This window comes from Lentinula edodes (assembly GCF_021015755.1).
Source record: "Lentinula edodes strain Le(Bin) 0899 ss11 chromosome Unknown C8R40scaffold_84, whole genome shotgun sequence".
In the NCBI taxonomy this organism is placed as follows: Eukaryota; Fungi; Basidiomycota; class Agaricomycetes; order Agaricales; family Omphalotaceae; genus Lentinula; species Lentinula edodes.
In genome coordinates this window covers 31671-44026 of record NW_025764390.1, presented here as the reverse complement: position 1 = coordinate 44026, position 12356 = coordinate 31671, and the positions used below count along the sequence as shown (strand labels likewise).

The 12356-nt window shown below is 45.6% G+C and overlaps 6 protein-coding genes across 6 annotated transcripts; 1 reads left to right on the top strand and 5 right to left on the bottom strand.

Moving 5' to 3' along the window:
* Positions 1–71: 71 nt before the first annotated feature.
* C8R40DRAFT_1241942 (uncharacterized protein) lies at positions 72–855 on the top strand. Its single transcript, XM_046233564.1, has 2 exons — positions 72–625; positions 692–855. The coding sequence occupies exons 1-2, from the start codon at positions 188–190 to the stop codon at positions 791–793; spliced, it is 540 nt and encodes a 179-aa protein (XP_046078983.1). The 5' UTR covers positions 72–187; the 3' UTR covers positions 794–855.
* A 382-nt stretch (positions 856–1237) lies between these two features.
* C8R40DRAFT_1075244 (uncharacterized protein) lies at positions 1238–1942 on the bottom strand (the record flags this gene model as incomplete). The annotated part of the gene is made up of 3 exons (XM_046226830.1): positions 1238–1339; positions 1385–1468; positions 1526–1942. The coding sequence occupies 3 exons, from the start codon at positions 1940–1942 to the stop codon at positions 1238–1240; spliced, it is 603 nt and encodes a 200-aa protein (XP_046078982.1).
* An 809-nt stretch (positions 1943–2751) lies between these two features.
* C8R40DRAFT_1241941 (cytochrome P450) lies at positions 2752–5079 on the bottom strand (the record flags this gene model as incomplete). Its single annotated transcript, XM_046233563.1, has 14 exons — positions 2752–2899; positions 2950–3093; positions 3152–3264; positions 3326–3344; positions 3397–3478; positions 3531–3720; positions 3774–3787; positions 3839–3968; positions 4019–4283; positions 4339–4479; positions 4531–4540; positions 4591–4655; positions 4710–4818; positions 4869–5079. The coding sequence occupies 14 exons, from the start codon at positions 5077–5079 to the stop codon at positions 2818–2820; spliced, it is 1575 nt and encodes a 524-aa protein (XP_046078981.1). The 3' UTR covers positions 2752–2817.
* A 124-nt stretch (positions 5080–5203) lies between these two features.
* C8R40DRAFT_1136993 (NADH:flavin oxidoreductase 1) lies at positions 5204–7014 on the bottom strand. The gene is made up of 6 exons (XM_046229407.1): positions 6907–7014; positions 6603–6820; positions 6448–6532; positions 6238–6389; positions 5787–6184; positions 5204–5734 (listed from the first exon to the last, which is right to left on the bottom strand). The coding sequence occupies exons 2-6, from the start codon at positions 6756–6758 to the stop codon at positions 5323–5325; spliced, it is 1203 nt and encodes a 400-aa protein (XP_046078980.1). The 5' UTR covers positions 6759–6820; positions 6907–7014; the 3' UTR covers positions 5204–5322.
* Positions 7000–9043, bottom strand: C8R40DRAFT_1136992 (uncharacterized protein). Its single transcript, XM_046229406.1, has 16 exons — positions 8862–9043; positions 8763–8800; positions 8692–8702; positions 8561–8618; positions 8446–8508; positions 8354–8385; positions 8273–8291; positions 7983–8221; positions 7886–7932; positions 7765–7835; positions 7687–7707; positions 7589–7637; positions 7521–7533; positions 7446–7461; positions 7244–7378; positions 7000–7192 (listed from the first exon to the last, which is right to left on the bottom strand). Exons 1-16 carry the CDS (start codon positions 8956–8958, stop codon positions 7097–7099), a joined length of 1005 nt encoding a protein of 334 aa, XP_046078979.1. The 5' UTR covers positions 8959–9043; the 3' UTR covers positions 7000–7096.
* A 385-nt stretch (positions 9044–9428) lies between these two features.
* Positions 9429–10602, bottom strand: C8R40DRAFT_1157156 (UbiA prenyltransferase family). Its single transcript, XM_046229622.1, has 4 exons — positions 10491–10602; positions 10048–10432; positions 9664–9989; positions 9429–9607 (listed from the first exon to the last, which is right to left on the bottom strand). Exons 1-4 carry the CDS (start codon positions 10569–10571, stop codon positions 9536–9538), a joined length of 864 nt encoding a protein of 287 aa, XP_046078978.1. The 5' UTR covers positions 10572–10602; the 3' UTR covers positions 9429–9535.
* Positions 10603–12356: the final 1754 nt, after the last annotated feature.

Genomic DNA, 12356 nt, shown 5'->3' with positions numbered 1-12356 from the left:
TCCCAAGGTGCCTACCAATCTGACTCCGGAAGCTGTACGAATGTAATGCTGAAAATTTTCAATCGCACTGCCGCCGTACCTGTATACCGGCCTTAAAAAAACTTCATTCTCTGTTCCTGCTCCCGTATTTTTCTTGTCCTGCTCATCTCTAACTTTCGCTACCGGCTGGTCCGACGATAAAAGCGCCATGCGAGTCTTTGATATACTTCTCCCGCTAATCACCCTCACCGTGCGCGCAGGCGCAACTCCACCACCAAGTCTACACTCTGATCCAAATTCCTACGAACTGTCTTATGTTGACGCCGCTCCTCCCTCCTATTCGGATATACCGCGCTCTCCTCCCCCCGTCTATCAGCCTCCTCCCTCGTATGAGCATCATCGAGGGGATCCGATATATCAGCCCCAGAGTGGGCATCGGAATCGCCCTCCTTCGCAGCCAACCAGTCACATGGGCAATGGCACTGCCGTCCTTGAGCTGGGAGATTATAATCGGAGGTTCGGGCAATGCGTCTGCGCTGTGATAGGGCTTGCCATGGTCGGAGTCATCGCTGGGGTTACCGCCAATAACAAGCATTCGCGTGGTTTTACGGATAATCACATGGATCAAAAATGCAACTGTCCCAAAGTGATCCTCGTTCGAATTCGAATTGCCCACAGAATACTGAAAACCCACTGCTTCTCCTTCTTTCAGGTCAATACCAATGATGCCCCTCTCAAGGGAACTACTAGGGGAGGGAGGGATGCTGCTAGAATGTCCTATCGGCGAAGAATTAGGAATTGGACTGACGAGTAGGTAACTCGCGCGACGCAAGGAGAGCCATGACTGGTGGTGGAGTTTTTGCAGATATCTACCGGTGGATGAAAATAGTTTGGTATACATACTACCAGGAAAATATGAGTTTAAATTGTGTCCTTGTTTGTGCGACCTCTTCCAGATGATTCATGCTCCATGGGCCGCTGTCAGTCAGTCTCTGTCAGCGCGAAACTTTGACCCTTCATTAATCGTGAGACATGTGTTATTTGACCTTCATCGTTCACCTGTTCACATTCCCGCACAAGCTCAACACTACAAGACCGGCCGTTCCGTTTAGGGGACCACACCATTAACGTGGTGTGGCCGTGTAACAATCTATCTATCTATCTACAAGCAAGGATTAGGTGCAAACCCTCGTCTTCTCAATCATCCACTAGCACCTCCATCTCCGTCAGCCGTCCTCCCTCTTTTGATTACTCCAGCTCAAGACGACGGCGATATGACATTCTCGCAGTATCCCTCTTTACATGTCCTCCAGGAGCTTTGGAAGTAACGGGTGAAAGATGCTTGTCCTAAGTTGAGAATCTAATGTTGAGCGAGTATTGACAATGATTCAAAGCATTAACTCACCGTTGTCGATGGGTTGCTACAAGCGTCTATCTGCAAATGCTCGCACTGCTCAATTTCGAGATCATTCTTAAGATCATTCTGACGCTAAGGTTTACAGTGTGGAATTCCGTCCTTCCTGTGACACTCCATTTCCGAATAGACTATCAGAATGATCAAGCCGGCGACAGCTCCAGCGACAGCACACTTAGACATTGTCCCCTTGACATAATTCTGCAACTTGTTCTTTGCAAATACAAGGCTTTCTACAAACACCTGCACCTTCGCTCCATGAGGCATCTGTTGTAGCGTAGTATGTGCCAGCACCTCTTGTCTCGCCTCCTCCAGGCAACGGAGAGACACTGATTTCTGTGCATTACCATTACTGTCATCATTAGGTGTCGAGGCATAATGTGCAGCAGGGACGATAGCATTTGCTTCAGTGGCCTCCACCACTTCGGATGGGATATATACATTTGCGGGGTGAGAAACACTTTTTAGCGGGATGCCTTGTTGAAGATCAATCGCAGCGACTCGCAAGGCGAGGGTGATCAAGGGAAGTAGTGTGTTTGAGAAACGCATGAGGAGGAAAGTTTGGTTTTATGCTCGAGTTCTACGGGTAGCAAAAATGAATAGTGTCACCAGTCCAGCCGGAGACGAACTTGAAAAATGGAAGAGAGTAGGAGGTTTCCGTCTGTTTCTTATACACTTCTAGGCTGCAAATCTACCATTCTTCCTGAATAGGTTATGTAGGATTTGATAGTCAAATCCAGGTACTTACAGCGTGTTCAGAAAATGAAAAAATCAAAAGCCTCTGTTGATGAATTTTTAAATACCAACTCCCGGCGCTAGTAAGGTAGTACGCGTCGGCTACCGACGAAAATCTGCCCAAAGGAGAAAGCAAATCATGTTGTAAGCGAAGGAAACTTGAATGTGACCGATCAGCGATCAATGCGCTTCAATGCGTGTATACTCCAGACACAACCAGACAGCAGCAGAGGTTTTTCCTTTCCTTTCCTCAGGCGGCGGCGGCGGTTTTGCTGCGATACGCGTCGGTCGCAATACTTATGCTAAAAATAAAATTTCCTGCTTTAAGAAGATTAACTGATACAGTCCTGTACAGCCCCAGAATGTGTCAATTATGCCCAGAGATTTGACATGACCTCTGAACTATCCAGGGGCATTGTCAAATCACTCGTGCTTGGTACAATTGCTCAATTCAAGGAAGGATATAAGAGTGGGTCGCATACAATGTTCCATCTTTGATGTATACTGCACCTCAGAGACTTCGGGCGAAAACTCCGGAGTGTGTTGAAAACAGTCCGCATCATCCATTATTTGTTTAATCTTGATTTAGACTCGTACCAGTCACTGCTGATGAAATGTGATGTGCAGAATCACTTTCTCAACGGTGAGCGCCAGTTTTCAAAGTGTCACATCCGAAGGTACTGGCGATTTCAATTACTTTCCACAGACATAATCAACTTTTCAGCTTCTTTGGATCGTGGCTTGACAGCACATTTGAATGGCAATGGCACACTAAGCGATAGTTCGATGACAGTTCTACACTGGAAGGACAAAGTTCATACCTGATGACGGTTGAAGTATACTCATACGTTGGTTCAATCAGTACATTATTCTCGTCCACCGCACGTGTAATGTTAAAAACAGTGAGGAGAGATGCTATGGCAATCCAGGCAAAGTCATAGGCAGCGTATCGCCCTGGACAGTATCTTTTGATCGAAATTGTGAGCAATTGATTCGGAGATCCTCTGTTAGTGATGTACATACCTCCTACCGATACCGAAAATGACATCTCTGGGATCACGAATATCAGGATTTAACGTTCCGTCTGGACGCAAGAACCTTTCCGGTTTGAAGTCCATGGGATCGGTAAACACATCCTACATGCAAAATAGTATCATGAGTAACTGTACCAAAACTACTATATTGGTATCAACGCACAGGATCGTGTAACAAAGCCCTGGATATAAAAGATACAGCAAACCTCAGTCCAAATCGGAAAGTATACTCACCAGAGATTGGAAACAACGAAAGAACCTTTCGGAATTCGATATCCTTTATATATGTCCTCTTCTGTTACTCGATGCGTGAGAGCTAATATATATATATCACTACTGGATCCTGAGCTACTTGAAGAAACACTCACAGATAGGTGCCGGATCGTGCCAACGAAGAACTTCCTTGACCAGAGCAGTGACGTATGGTAAATCGTCTACGTGGCTAAAGTCAGGGAGATTTCCTGGACCAAGAACGCGATCGAGCTCCTCTTGTGCTTTACATTGAGCTCCTGGATTTGAGAGAACACCTAAAAAGACAGATTGCAACGGGGCAATGTTCTGCGTTGAATCGCGGTAAGACACAAATATGACGCCACTGGCAATATAGTTACTGTGTCTGATCCGACTGTAGGCGTGCAGGTGAGCATATAAATACGAGAGACGCTTGAAAACCGACCTAGGAACATCGAGGCAGCAGTGTTTTTTACTATCCCTTCCTCCTGGGCTTTCGCTTCGGGTGTATCGTCCTTGTCTGCAATTTGATCGAGACTGAACGACGTAAACGACGGAGTGAAAGACCCCATTGCCTGTGTACGGCTTATTCAGAGGCATGTCGAGGACGCGAAAATAATCTTACAATGCGTTCCTTCGCGGCTGCCCACGGTAAGTCAAAGGTATCGTCTGTTTCCTTCTTCCATTGTCTTGCTAGACGCTGAAAGCCCGCTCCAGGAACCCATTCTGGTATGTATCTTAGAATAGGTATCATATCCACCATGAATGCACCAGGGATAAATGCACGGACGACGCCAGCCACAGCGCGTTCGGAGCAGGCAATGAACGGATCATCCCTTTCTTGCGGTTTCATGCCATAGGCAATGTCCATTGAAACTGAACCCGACATGCTGCATTCAAATAGTCAATAGTCAATGTCAAGCGGCTTGCACAGAACGGGCATACTGGCGAAGATGTTCTACTAGGTTCTCAGGGTCTTTGAGGAGACGAGTAAGAAGCTCGCGACTAGCCTCCAACATATGTGGTCGAAAACGAGTCGATGCATTGGGATTGAATTCTTGATAAAACAAGCGCCGACCCGCTCGCCTGTTTTGAGATTTTCAATGAATTTTTCAGATACAAAACTCGTTGGCTTACCAGGTTTCTCCTGTACTGTGGAGCTTTAGTCTCTCCAAGCAAAGCTACGTTGAAACGCACCATATGCCATGCTATGAAGGTTTCTGGACCACCCCATGAGTTCATTCACCATAATATGCCGAGGTCTATTGTGATCATGAATGATTAGATCGTGTTCATGTAAAATGAAAATTACAAACCTGTCCGAGTAGATAGTGGATCGTTTCACGAATAGATCGTTGATCGCCTCTTCAGAGTTGAGTATCACCATCGACGTGTTGAAGATCTTGGCGTAGACGACGTCGGAACCTTTGATGGAGGATGAGCGAATGATGATAAGAAAAGTCATAAGGATTTACCATACTCTCGACTCCATTCAGCGTACTTTACCCAAGGTGTCTTCGTTGGATAATTTAGAGCGTTCCCGATAATGGGAAGCCCTTTAGGACCCGGAGGCAGAGGAAGTTTTCGTCTGCTATGTAGCAAGTAGCCTCCGGTCACAGCAATCAGTGCTATGAGGACATGAAGTATGCTAGAGTTGGAGGTAAGAAAGTCGACAGTAGTAGCCATGATAGGCAGGTGTGGGCATCACCTTTCCACCTAGATTCTTATACAATCTCATTCATCAACTTCTGATATCGATATCCTCATTGATTGAGGTGAAAAAGTTTGGTAAATTGGATGGAAGAAAGTTGCATATTCAATGATATTGTTTCTTGCCGAACAAACCTTAACCTAACCTATCTACCGGCTTCTACCCGAGAGAAGATGATAATTATGATCAATCATGTTGCTCAGGAATCTCAGGCCGTTCTAAACCCGTTTACCCCTTCCAATGAATGGCCATTCAAGCTGTTTTGACATATGCACTGACTCGTCAAGCTCTTCAGCAAAATCCCAAGCTGTTCCGGGTTTTTCCAGGAAGTTACGGCCGACGAAGCACATATCCCCACGCTTCTCCTGGAGGTACTGCTCGGCTACTTTACCAGACGTAATACCACCTAGACAGCCAACAAGTAATGAGTCTCCAACCACGTCTTTGACCTGCTTGGCGTATACGGACTGGATGTCGAACACGTTGATTGTCTGAGCAGCAGATTGGCCGCCGGAAGAAACATCCAGGACATCAACGCCATGTTCGCGGATGATTTTAGCGAGTTCAATGGTGTCCGGAAGCTTCCAGCTAGGATAGTCTTCATTCTCCAGGCAATCGGTAGCTGATACGCTTCAATTATCCATCAGATCCACCTAGCGAAGATACAGGAGGAAAGACCGACCGAAGGACAAGGGGCATCGTATCTGGAATCACAGCTCTCACTGCGTCGATGACCTCTAGAACAAGTCGGATACGGTTTTCGAAGCTTCCGCCGTACTTGTCTGTTCGTTTGTTCGCGACTGGGCTCAAGAATTCAGATAACAGATAGCCATGAGCAGCATGAATATTGAGGACATCATAGCCAGCAGTAACAGCCCGCTGTGCAGAATTCTTGAATGCCACGATAATCCCTTCAATCTCCTTGATAGTAAGCGCGTGGGGAACGGGGTAGCCAGGCTCAAAGGGAACGGCGGATGGAGCGACAATCTTGTCGGCCCAGCCACCTGCCGCAGGAGTGGCAACTGCACTAAAGCTCAACCACAATGCCACACATGAGCCCTTTCGACCAGAGTGCATAAGCTGTAGATGATGTCAACCCTCGACACGGCTGCGAGGAAAGATGATTTTATTACCTGGATACCAATCTTCTTGTCCTGAGAGTGGGCAAATTGCACTATCTCTTGATGACTGGCAATCTGGGAGTCATCCCAAAGTCCAAGATCCTCCGGTGTGATACGTCCAATCGCCTCGACGGCGGAACCCTCAACGAACGTAAGTCCAGGACCTGAACATATTGTGTCTCTATGATCTTTAACAACACAGATTGATCAGAAGACTCTTACCGCGAATGAGAATACCACCGAGGTATGCCATGTGCCAGGGTGTCATTTTTCCATTATCAGCGGAGTATTGTTGCATGGGCGAAGCCTCATCGTTTCGCAAAGAAACCATCAGATCAATGCAGTACACGGAAAGTTACCTAAAACATAAAACCTACCCAGACGCGGTTAGGAAACTCAACTCCCCGGATCTTCAACGGGGTAAAAAGTATAGTTTTTGCCGTGGAACGAGCGGTTCCTGCAGGAGGGCTTTGGAGAGGCGTGTAGAACGGTACGCCTGGGGAACGCTTGTTGACAAATATGGGGGGAGCCATGGTTATGGTCAGTGAAAGGATCCAAAAGTCGAGGAAGTTACAGCTGAGGAAAAGCCAGTGCACTATATATATATAGGTAAGTTCAAGTTATTGCTGATCAATCACCGATTCTGATCCCTCACACGACATTTTGTAACTAACTGCTTACATTCGTATCTTAAGAACTTAGACTGGCTCACTCATACAAGTCCTACAATTATATACCATCTGTCTTGTCAAAAACTTATCTACTATAATTAGTTCCCAAGTCACTGCCAATGAATTAAATAGTACATTACATGAATCACCAGCAAATGTAAGCACTCAGTAAATACTCCACATTCACAATGTCGTGCCCGTTAAACAGAGGCGACGGGCTTCAGGTCAGCATCCCTCCCCGTGTTGGACATCGACTCCATGCCATAGTCTTCTTCCCTAGTAACATCGACGCGGACCTAAGGGAGGGTAAGCGCAAGCATATCTAACGCTTTTGAGCAAGAACGTACTTGAGGCCCACTCCCGCTCATGTTTCGACCCGCACTACGATCCTTTCCGGTGACGAAGTTAAGTTCTTGAAATTTGAAGGTGCTGTTACCTGTACCGTCATGGCCGCGGCGCAGCTTTTTACGCTCATTGAGATTCTGAAAGGGATGGGAACTTTATTAACAACATTCTGGCTCGTGAAGTGAACACAACGATGAGACCCACGAGGAACAAAGTGTTACTGTTTTACAGTGAAGAACTGTAAAGCTCAATTCCAATAGGTAAAAGAAGGCAACGTACGAGTATAAGCGCGCTAGTGAATGGCAAAGGCTCAGAAATTGTCAAAATTTCACATCAAATGCACAAACCTTGCGACCAAGCAAACAGTTGGTGGATTGCTGTTGTAGGGCTAGCAACCTGTACAATAATGACATAATGCACCATCGTGAACAACACATTAACTCACAACTCCTGTGATATGACCGATCTGGTGGAAAACGGTTCATCAGTATTAGGAAGATCAGCGCTAGCTAGAATTTCGTACAGTGAAAAGAGTGACAGGAAAAGCACATTCAATAGCAACCAAGATGAGATTGTACACCATCCAATCAGTCTCTGAAAACCCTTTCAAAAAGAATGAAAATATATAAGTATAGAACGCTCACGTCTGAAGCCGGTTCGTCTGTACAAAAGCGTTGCAACAAGGGATATCCTAAGAGTTACTTAGACTTGATACACAATAGAGAGAGGTAGGGTGCTTACATTACAGTCATATCTGTTGCAATCGCAACAGACTCCCAAGCTACAGCGATAGGTACAAACTTAGTATAGCCTTCCGTAGTTGCTGAACCACTGGCATCAAGGGCGAGAAGACTGCCGGACATGAACAATCCCATGAATACTTGTACGAATCCAAGAGTACATGTAAAGGCGAAGATTGCATTGGCAAGGTATGGATGTTGCAGTGCCAGCATTCTTCGAGTGCGGTTGATCAAGAAGAACTAGGTAAACCTGATGAGTGTCTCGGGCAAAAATCTTCAGTAACGACACACTTGAGTTGGTGCAGCAGTCCTATTCGAAACGTGGAAATGAGATCAGCAGGTTTGTGGGTAAAGCTACTATGTTGGTCGTACAATACAATGAAGATAGGGCCACTGTCGTATTGCTATAATAATGCCTTAGTTTGTATATACACTAACACTGTTCAATAGGGAGGAACACGTACCCAATGAGCCGCGTACAATGTGGCAGTATTTCCAAAATTACTGACAGTATACATCCAGAGATACTATGTGGCACATGTGAAGTTGATGCATGAATAATCAGAAACTATATCATACCTCCCAAGATATGGCGACGTGGGTGATGTCGAGTATGATAATCCAGTAAACAAGTCCACTAGAAGGGTAACATTACATGATGCCGTCCAAGGATACAATAGGAAACAATATATGTCAAGACGATTGCATACCGGATAGTCCACTAATCAAAAAGTCAGCTTATCCAGCGCAGAATCCGAGTCCACAAGTAGTAAGTACCCACGCCGTCGTTGAACTTGCTAGTGAAATATGTCACCCATTCTGCCACACGAATCCGTCAATTCCAACCTCTAAATCCAAACTTTGAGAGAGTAGTACTCACGCATGAACAAGATGCCAAAGAGAAATGTGCTGAAGAGGACACCGAGTTGAACAGTGCCTAGGGTTTCTGCAATAGCTTGAGTGGTCAACGTGGACATGACCCGGAAGAAATGGAGAGAATCTGTAGCGTTTTTCGGGAAGTGAAGACATATATAACACAGAAAGAGTTAATAGAACATAAATGATAGTAAACAACGGAGTCTGTGAAAAAACCGTGCCATCCGTTAACCGTGCAGATCTCAGGTTCGGCACAGTTCTTCGTGACCTTGATAATCAATGATGGACAGATGTCCAGCCGCCTACATAGCCTGCATTAAACCTCCTTCTGCAGCTTTTATCCGGCTTTTCTGCAGGCGCAGAGGAGGAGAATCCTGGAGAAGTCCGGAGATCCCTACAGTATGCTTCTCAAGAAGAAATCTGACTGTGATCATGAATCGTAGTTGCGACATGTATTCAAGATGGAATTCCTCTGCCTCAAGCTAATGTCGCCCTGCATAGAATGCGGGTGTAGGATGTTGCTTTTACCGCCGCGGCTCCGACAAATTTGTATGTTTCACTCACACATTCACTGCCGCAATTAAGGCCGCATCATACCACTCTTGACAACAAATGACAAGGTCATAGACCTCTAGTTCGAATCTACGTAACGTATTGTAAAGTTTCGTGGCAGATAGTCTATTGGAAATACACTGCAATTCCGTCAAGATTCAACGAGCTGAAGGCAACATGAGCCATCGAGAGCCATATCTATGAGGTTAACGAGGTTCGATAGTCATGAACTTGCAATGCTTTGAAGTACTCACGTTGTAGTACAGATAAGAAAGCCGATCGTCCTTAGCCGATTTTAAGGTCAGGAAACGAATTCCGGTTACTGCTCCGAGTGCGACGAGAACAAGCAGAACAAATTGATTGGCTTCGGATAACAAGCATAGCGCTATCGACCAGACGCTCAACAAGATGGGCATGGTGATCCTAGAGAATACCGGGAACGAGAGGGTAAAAGTCCGTCTCCCCAGGAGGGCATCACCTTCATCATCCCGAAAATCTTGGGCGTGGATTGTGGTAAATATAATCAAAGCACTTCCAATAATGGCGCCTAGTTGGTTCCGATTGAGCTTCTCCGAAGAGTCTAAAATTAAATTGAATTGAAAAATCAATACAACAAAGGAGATAGATCATTTGCTTACCCGCAATCTGCGTAGCTCCGTATTCGAAAAGAGCGTAGAATCCGGCGCAGCATCCGTTCTTAGAAAGCCAATGACTATGACCTCCACCACTGCAGTAGATACTGGTGAGGACACAGATCGCCATTCCTGATGGAACTGCTCCCGCATACAGCGAAAGCGCGAGGTCGACAGGAGCAAGCATCCAGCCGAGAGTTACTGCTGAGTCGACGCTGATACGCTTCGCAGGAATCGGGCGAGATGGCTTATTGACAGCGTCCTCTTCGGGGGATGTGCCAAAACTTTGGTTCGTCACTGTGAAGTAAAGGAGGTGCATCCAAATCCAAAACACGACGAGCAAGAATCGAATAACAGAATGATGCGAGGCCAAAGCTTGAGAGAAGACAGTCTGACCAATAAATATTAGTATCCCCAATTGTTTGCATACGCATATGAATAAATTTCACCACAGGGAACACGATCGTCTTCATATCAGATTGGTTGAACAGCTGCAGCGTAACGAGGAAATCCCATGTTGTTCTGAGCATCGTGTTAGCAAAGAAGCGAACAGGAATTGGATATCCTCAGGATGCGTACCAGTCAATTTCTGTATTTATTGACTCGATACTCTGCATACAATCATCAGAAGTTTTTTTTTCCAATATTAATCCATTCGCTCACTTAACATTCTCAGTTCCAAAATAATTTGCAGGAACAACGGGGTGTCAGGCCTAGGCCGCTTAGCGAGGGACTCGAGGTAGACCTAACGTTATTCAATGTTTGAATGATGTCCCTGTTTCCGAGAGCAAAATTACAGTATTCCCAGGTCGGAGTACCCTGAATTCTGAATCCTATGTAGAAGACTTTGATGAAGAGGAACAGGCATCTACAATGAGTGTTGCAATTAAATGGCTTCAAAGTTCCAAGACGTTCCCTTAGATGTTCCTCTCGCCTGCATGAAAATTAACGGAAACCTTTGTGACTCTTTGTGGAATTTCGGTGGAATGAAACTGCATAAACATGCTGTATCACCTAGTCCGAGACTTGCAAAAGGCATAGAAAGAAGTGTATTTATTTACCCGGTCTCTTGAAATAACGACTTACATGCGTTCAGACAGGTTCAGAGCTGTACAGATGAGGAATTGCATTGATGTTCCACGATGTCGGATCACATCAGGCAGGAATCTGAGGCTTCCTTTGCAGCGCGTTCCATAAACGGCGAGCTCAAGGACAACCTGAGCAGTGCATCTAGACCGGGAAAGCGATTGGAGCCTTAAATCAAGTTGTTCCTTCCAGAGTTGCTGTAATCATTCAACAGACGGTAGAAGCATATCATGCAAACTATGAAAATCACCATGTGAGATGTATGTACATATGTCGACCAAAATTATCCTGAAACCATTCATTGGATTGATGATTCGTTTCCATGGCTGATACTTTTCAGAAAAAATTCGGGAGAAGAGACGGTATAACCGCGGTTGGGAGGTGCATGATGCCGTACGTAGACAATGGACTATTCAAGTAGAAGTTTAAGATTATTGTCATTCTGTATCGGTACTCATGACAGAATCTTATGGAAATGTTGAGGCTTGAAATCAAGAGGGAAATCCGCATGATAAACAGAGAAGAAGACGTGTCAGACAAGTGCGTGAACTATCAGTATCAAGACACATACCTTCCTATTGGTACTAGATTTAGGATAATCTTGTCGTTCTACCTGGCTGGCAATGGCGCCACCGCAACCATCAACAATTTGACTGTTTTGGAAAATATATGTAGGTCTGACTAAACGTGATAGTTCCGTCAGGCGGTAGGACGGAGGGAGACAATCGAGCTGGGAGCTGCTGGGAGAGGGAGACGAAGGAGCGGGCGGCTATAGATCCGATCAGACCGGTGCTATAATCAACGCTTTGACCTGAACTCACGACACCATCCGACTCTGGTTGCTCTACGCCCAATACTGTAATAACATCAACTTTTTGGACCGCGAGCTCGTCTTTTTCACACTGGGCCCCTCATTCCTGCCTATGATGTTCCTCATTGCGTATATGCATGTGTATCGATGTCCACAGGGTCCCAGGCGGCAGAACTCTGCGCACATGCGGAATGGATTCTGGAATTCTAGGCCATAACTTACAATAGCTTCTCGCTGCTGTTATTATCGCGCCTTCAGGGCTGGATGATGAAGAGCGCTCGGGAACGGAAAGTAATCACGATAGCTATACATAGTATGATTTAAAAGACCATATGAGTTGGTGAGTGATCTGCTTTTTTCTTTATTATTCTAACTACTGATATGTACGTACATACTATCCAGATAGATTCTTGTTTGA

Coding starts and splice junctions, on each gene's coding strand:
- C8R40DRAFT_1157156 (XM_046229622.1), bottom strand. CDS start 10,571: ATGCTCAGAACAACATGGGATTTCCTCGTTACGCTGCAGCTGTTCAAC. Junction 10,433..10,490: donor AGACGATCGTGTTCCCTGTG/GTGAAATTTATT, acceptor TTTATTGGTCAG/ACTGTCTTCTCTCAAGCTTT. Junction 9,608..9,663: donor TTTCTTATCTGTACTACAAC/GTGAGTACTTCA, acceptor TTAACCTCATAG/ATATGGCTCTCGATGGCTCA.
- C8R40DRAFT_1136993 (XM_046229407.1), bottom strand. CDS start 6,758: ATGGCTCCCCCCATATTTGTCAACAAGCGTTCCCCAGGCGTACCGTTC. Junction 6,533..6,602: donor AGTTTCCTAACCGCGTCTGG/GTAGGTTTTATG, acceptor CGAAACGATGAG/GCTTCGCCCATGCAACAATA. Junction 6,185..6,237: donor ACAAGAAGATTGGTATCCAG/GTAATAAAATCA, acceptor CATCATCTACAG/CTTATGCACTCTGGTCGAAA.
- C8R40DRAFT_1136992 (XM_046229406.1), bottom strand. CDS start 8,958: ATGTCCACGTTGACCACTCAAGCTATTGCAGAAACCCTAGGCACTGTT. Junction 7,638..7,686: donor TCGGTCATATCACAGGAGTT/GTGAGTTAATGT, acceptor ATTATTGTACAG/GTTGCTAGCCCTACAACAGC. Junction 7,193..7,243: donor TGAGCGGGAGTGGGCCTCAA/GTACGTTCTTGC, acceptor ACCCTCCCTTAG/GTCCGCGTCGATGTTACTAG.
- C8R40DRAFT_1241942 (XM_046233564.1), top strand. CDS start 188: ATGCGAGTCTTTGATATACTTCTCCCGCTAATCACCCTCACCGTGCGC. Junction 626..691: donor AAAAATGCAACTGTCCCAAA/GTGATCCTCGTT, acceptor TCCTTCTTTCAG/GTCAATACCAATGATGCCCC.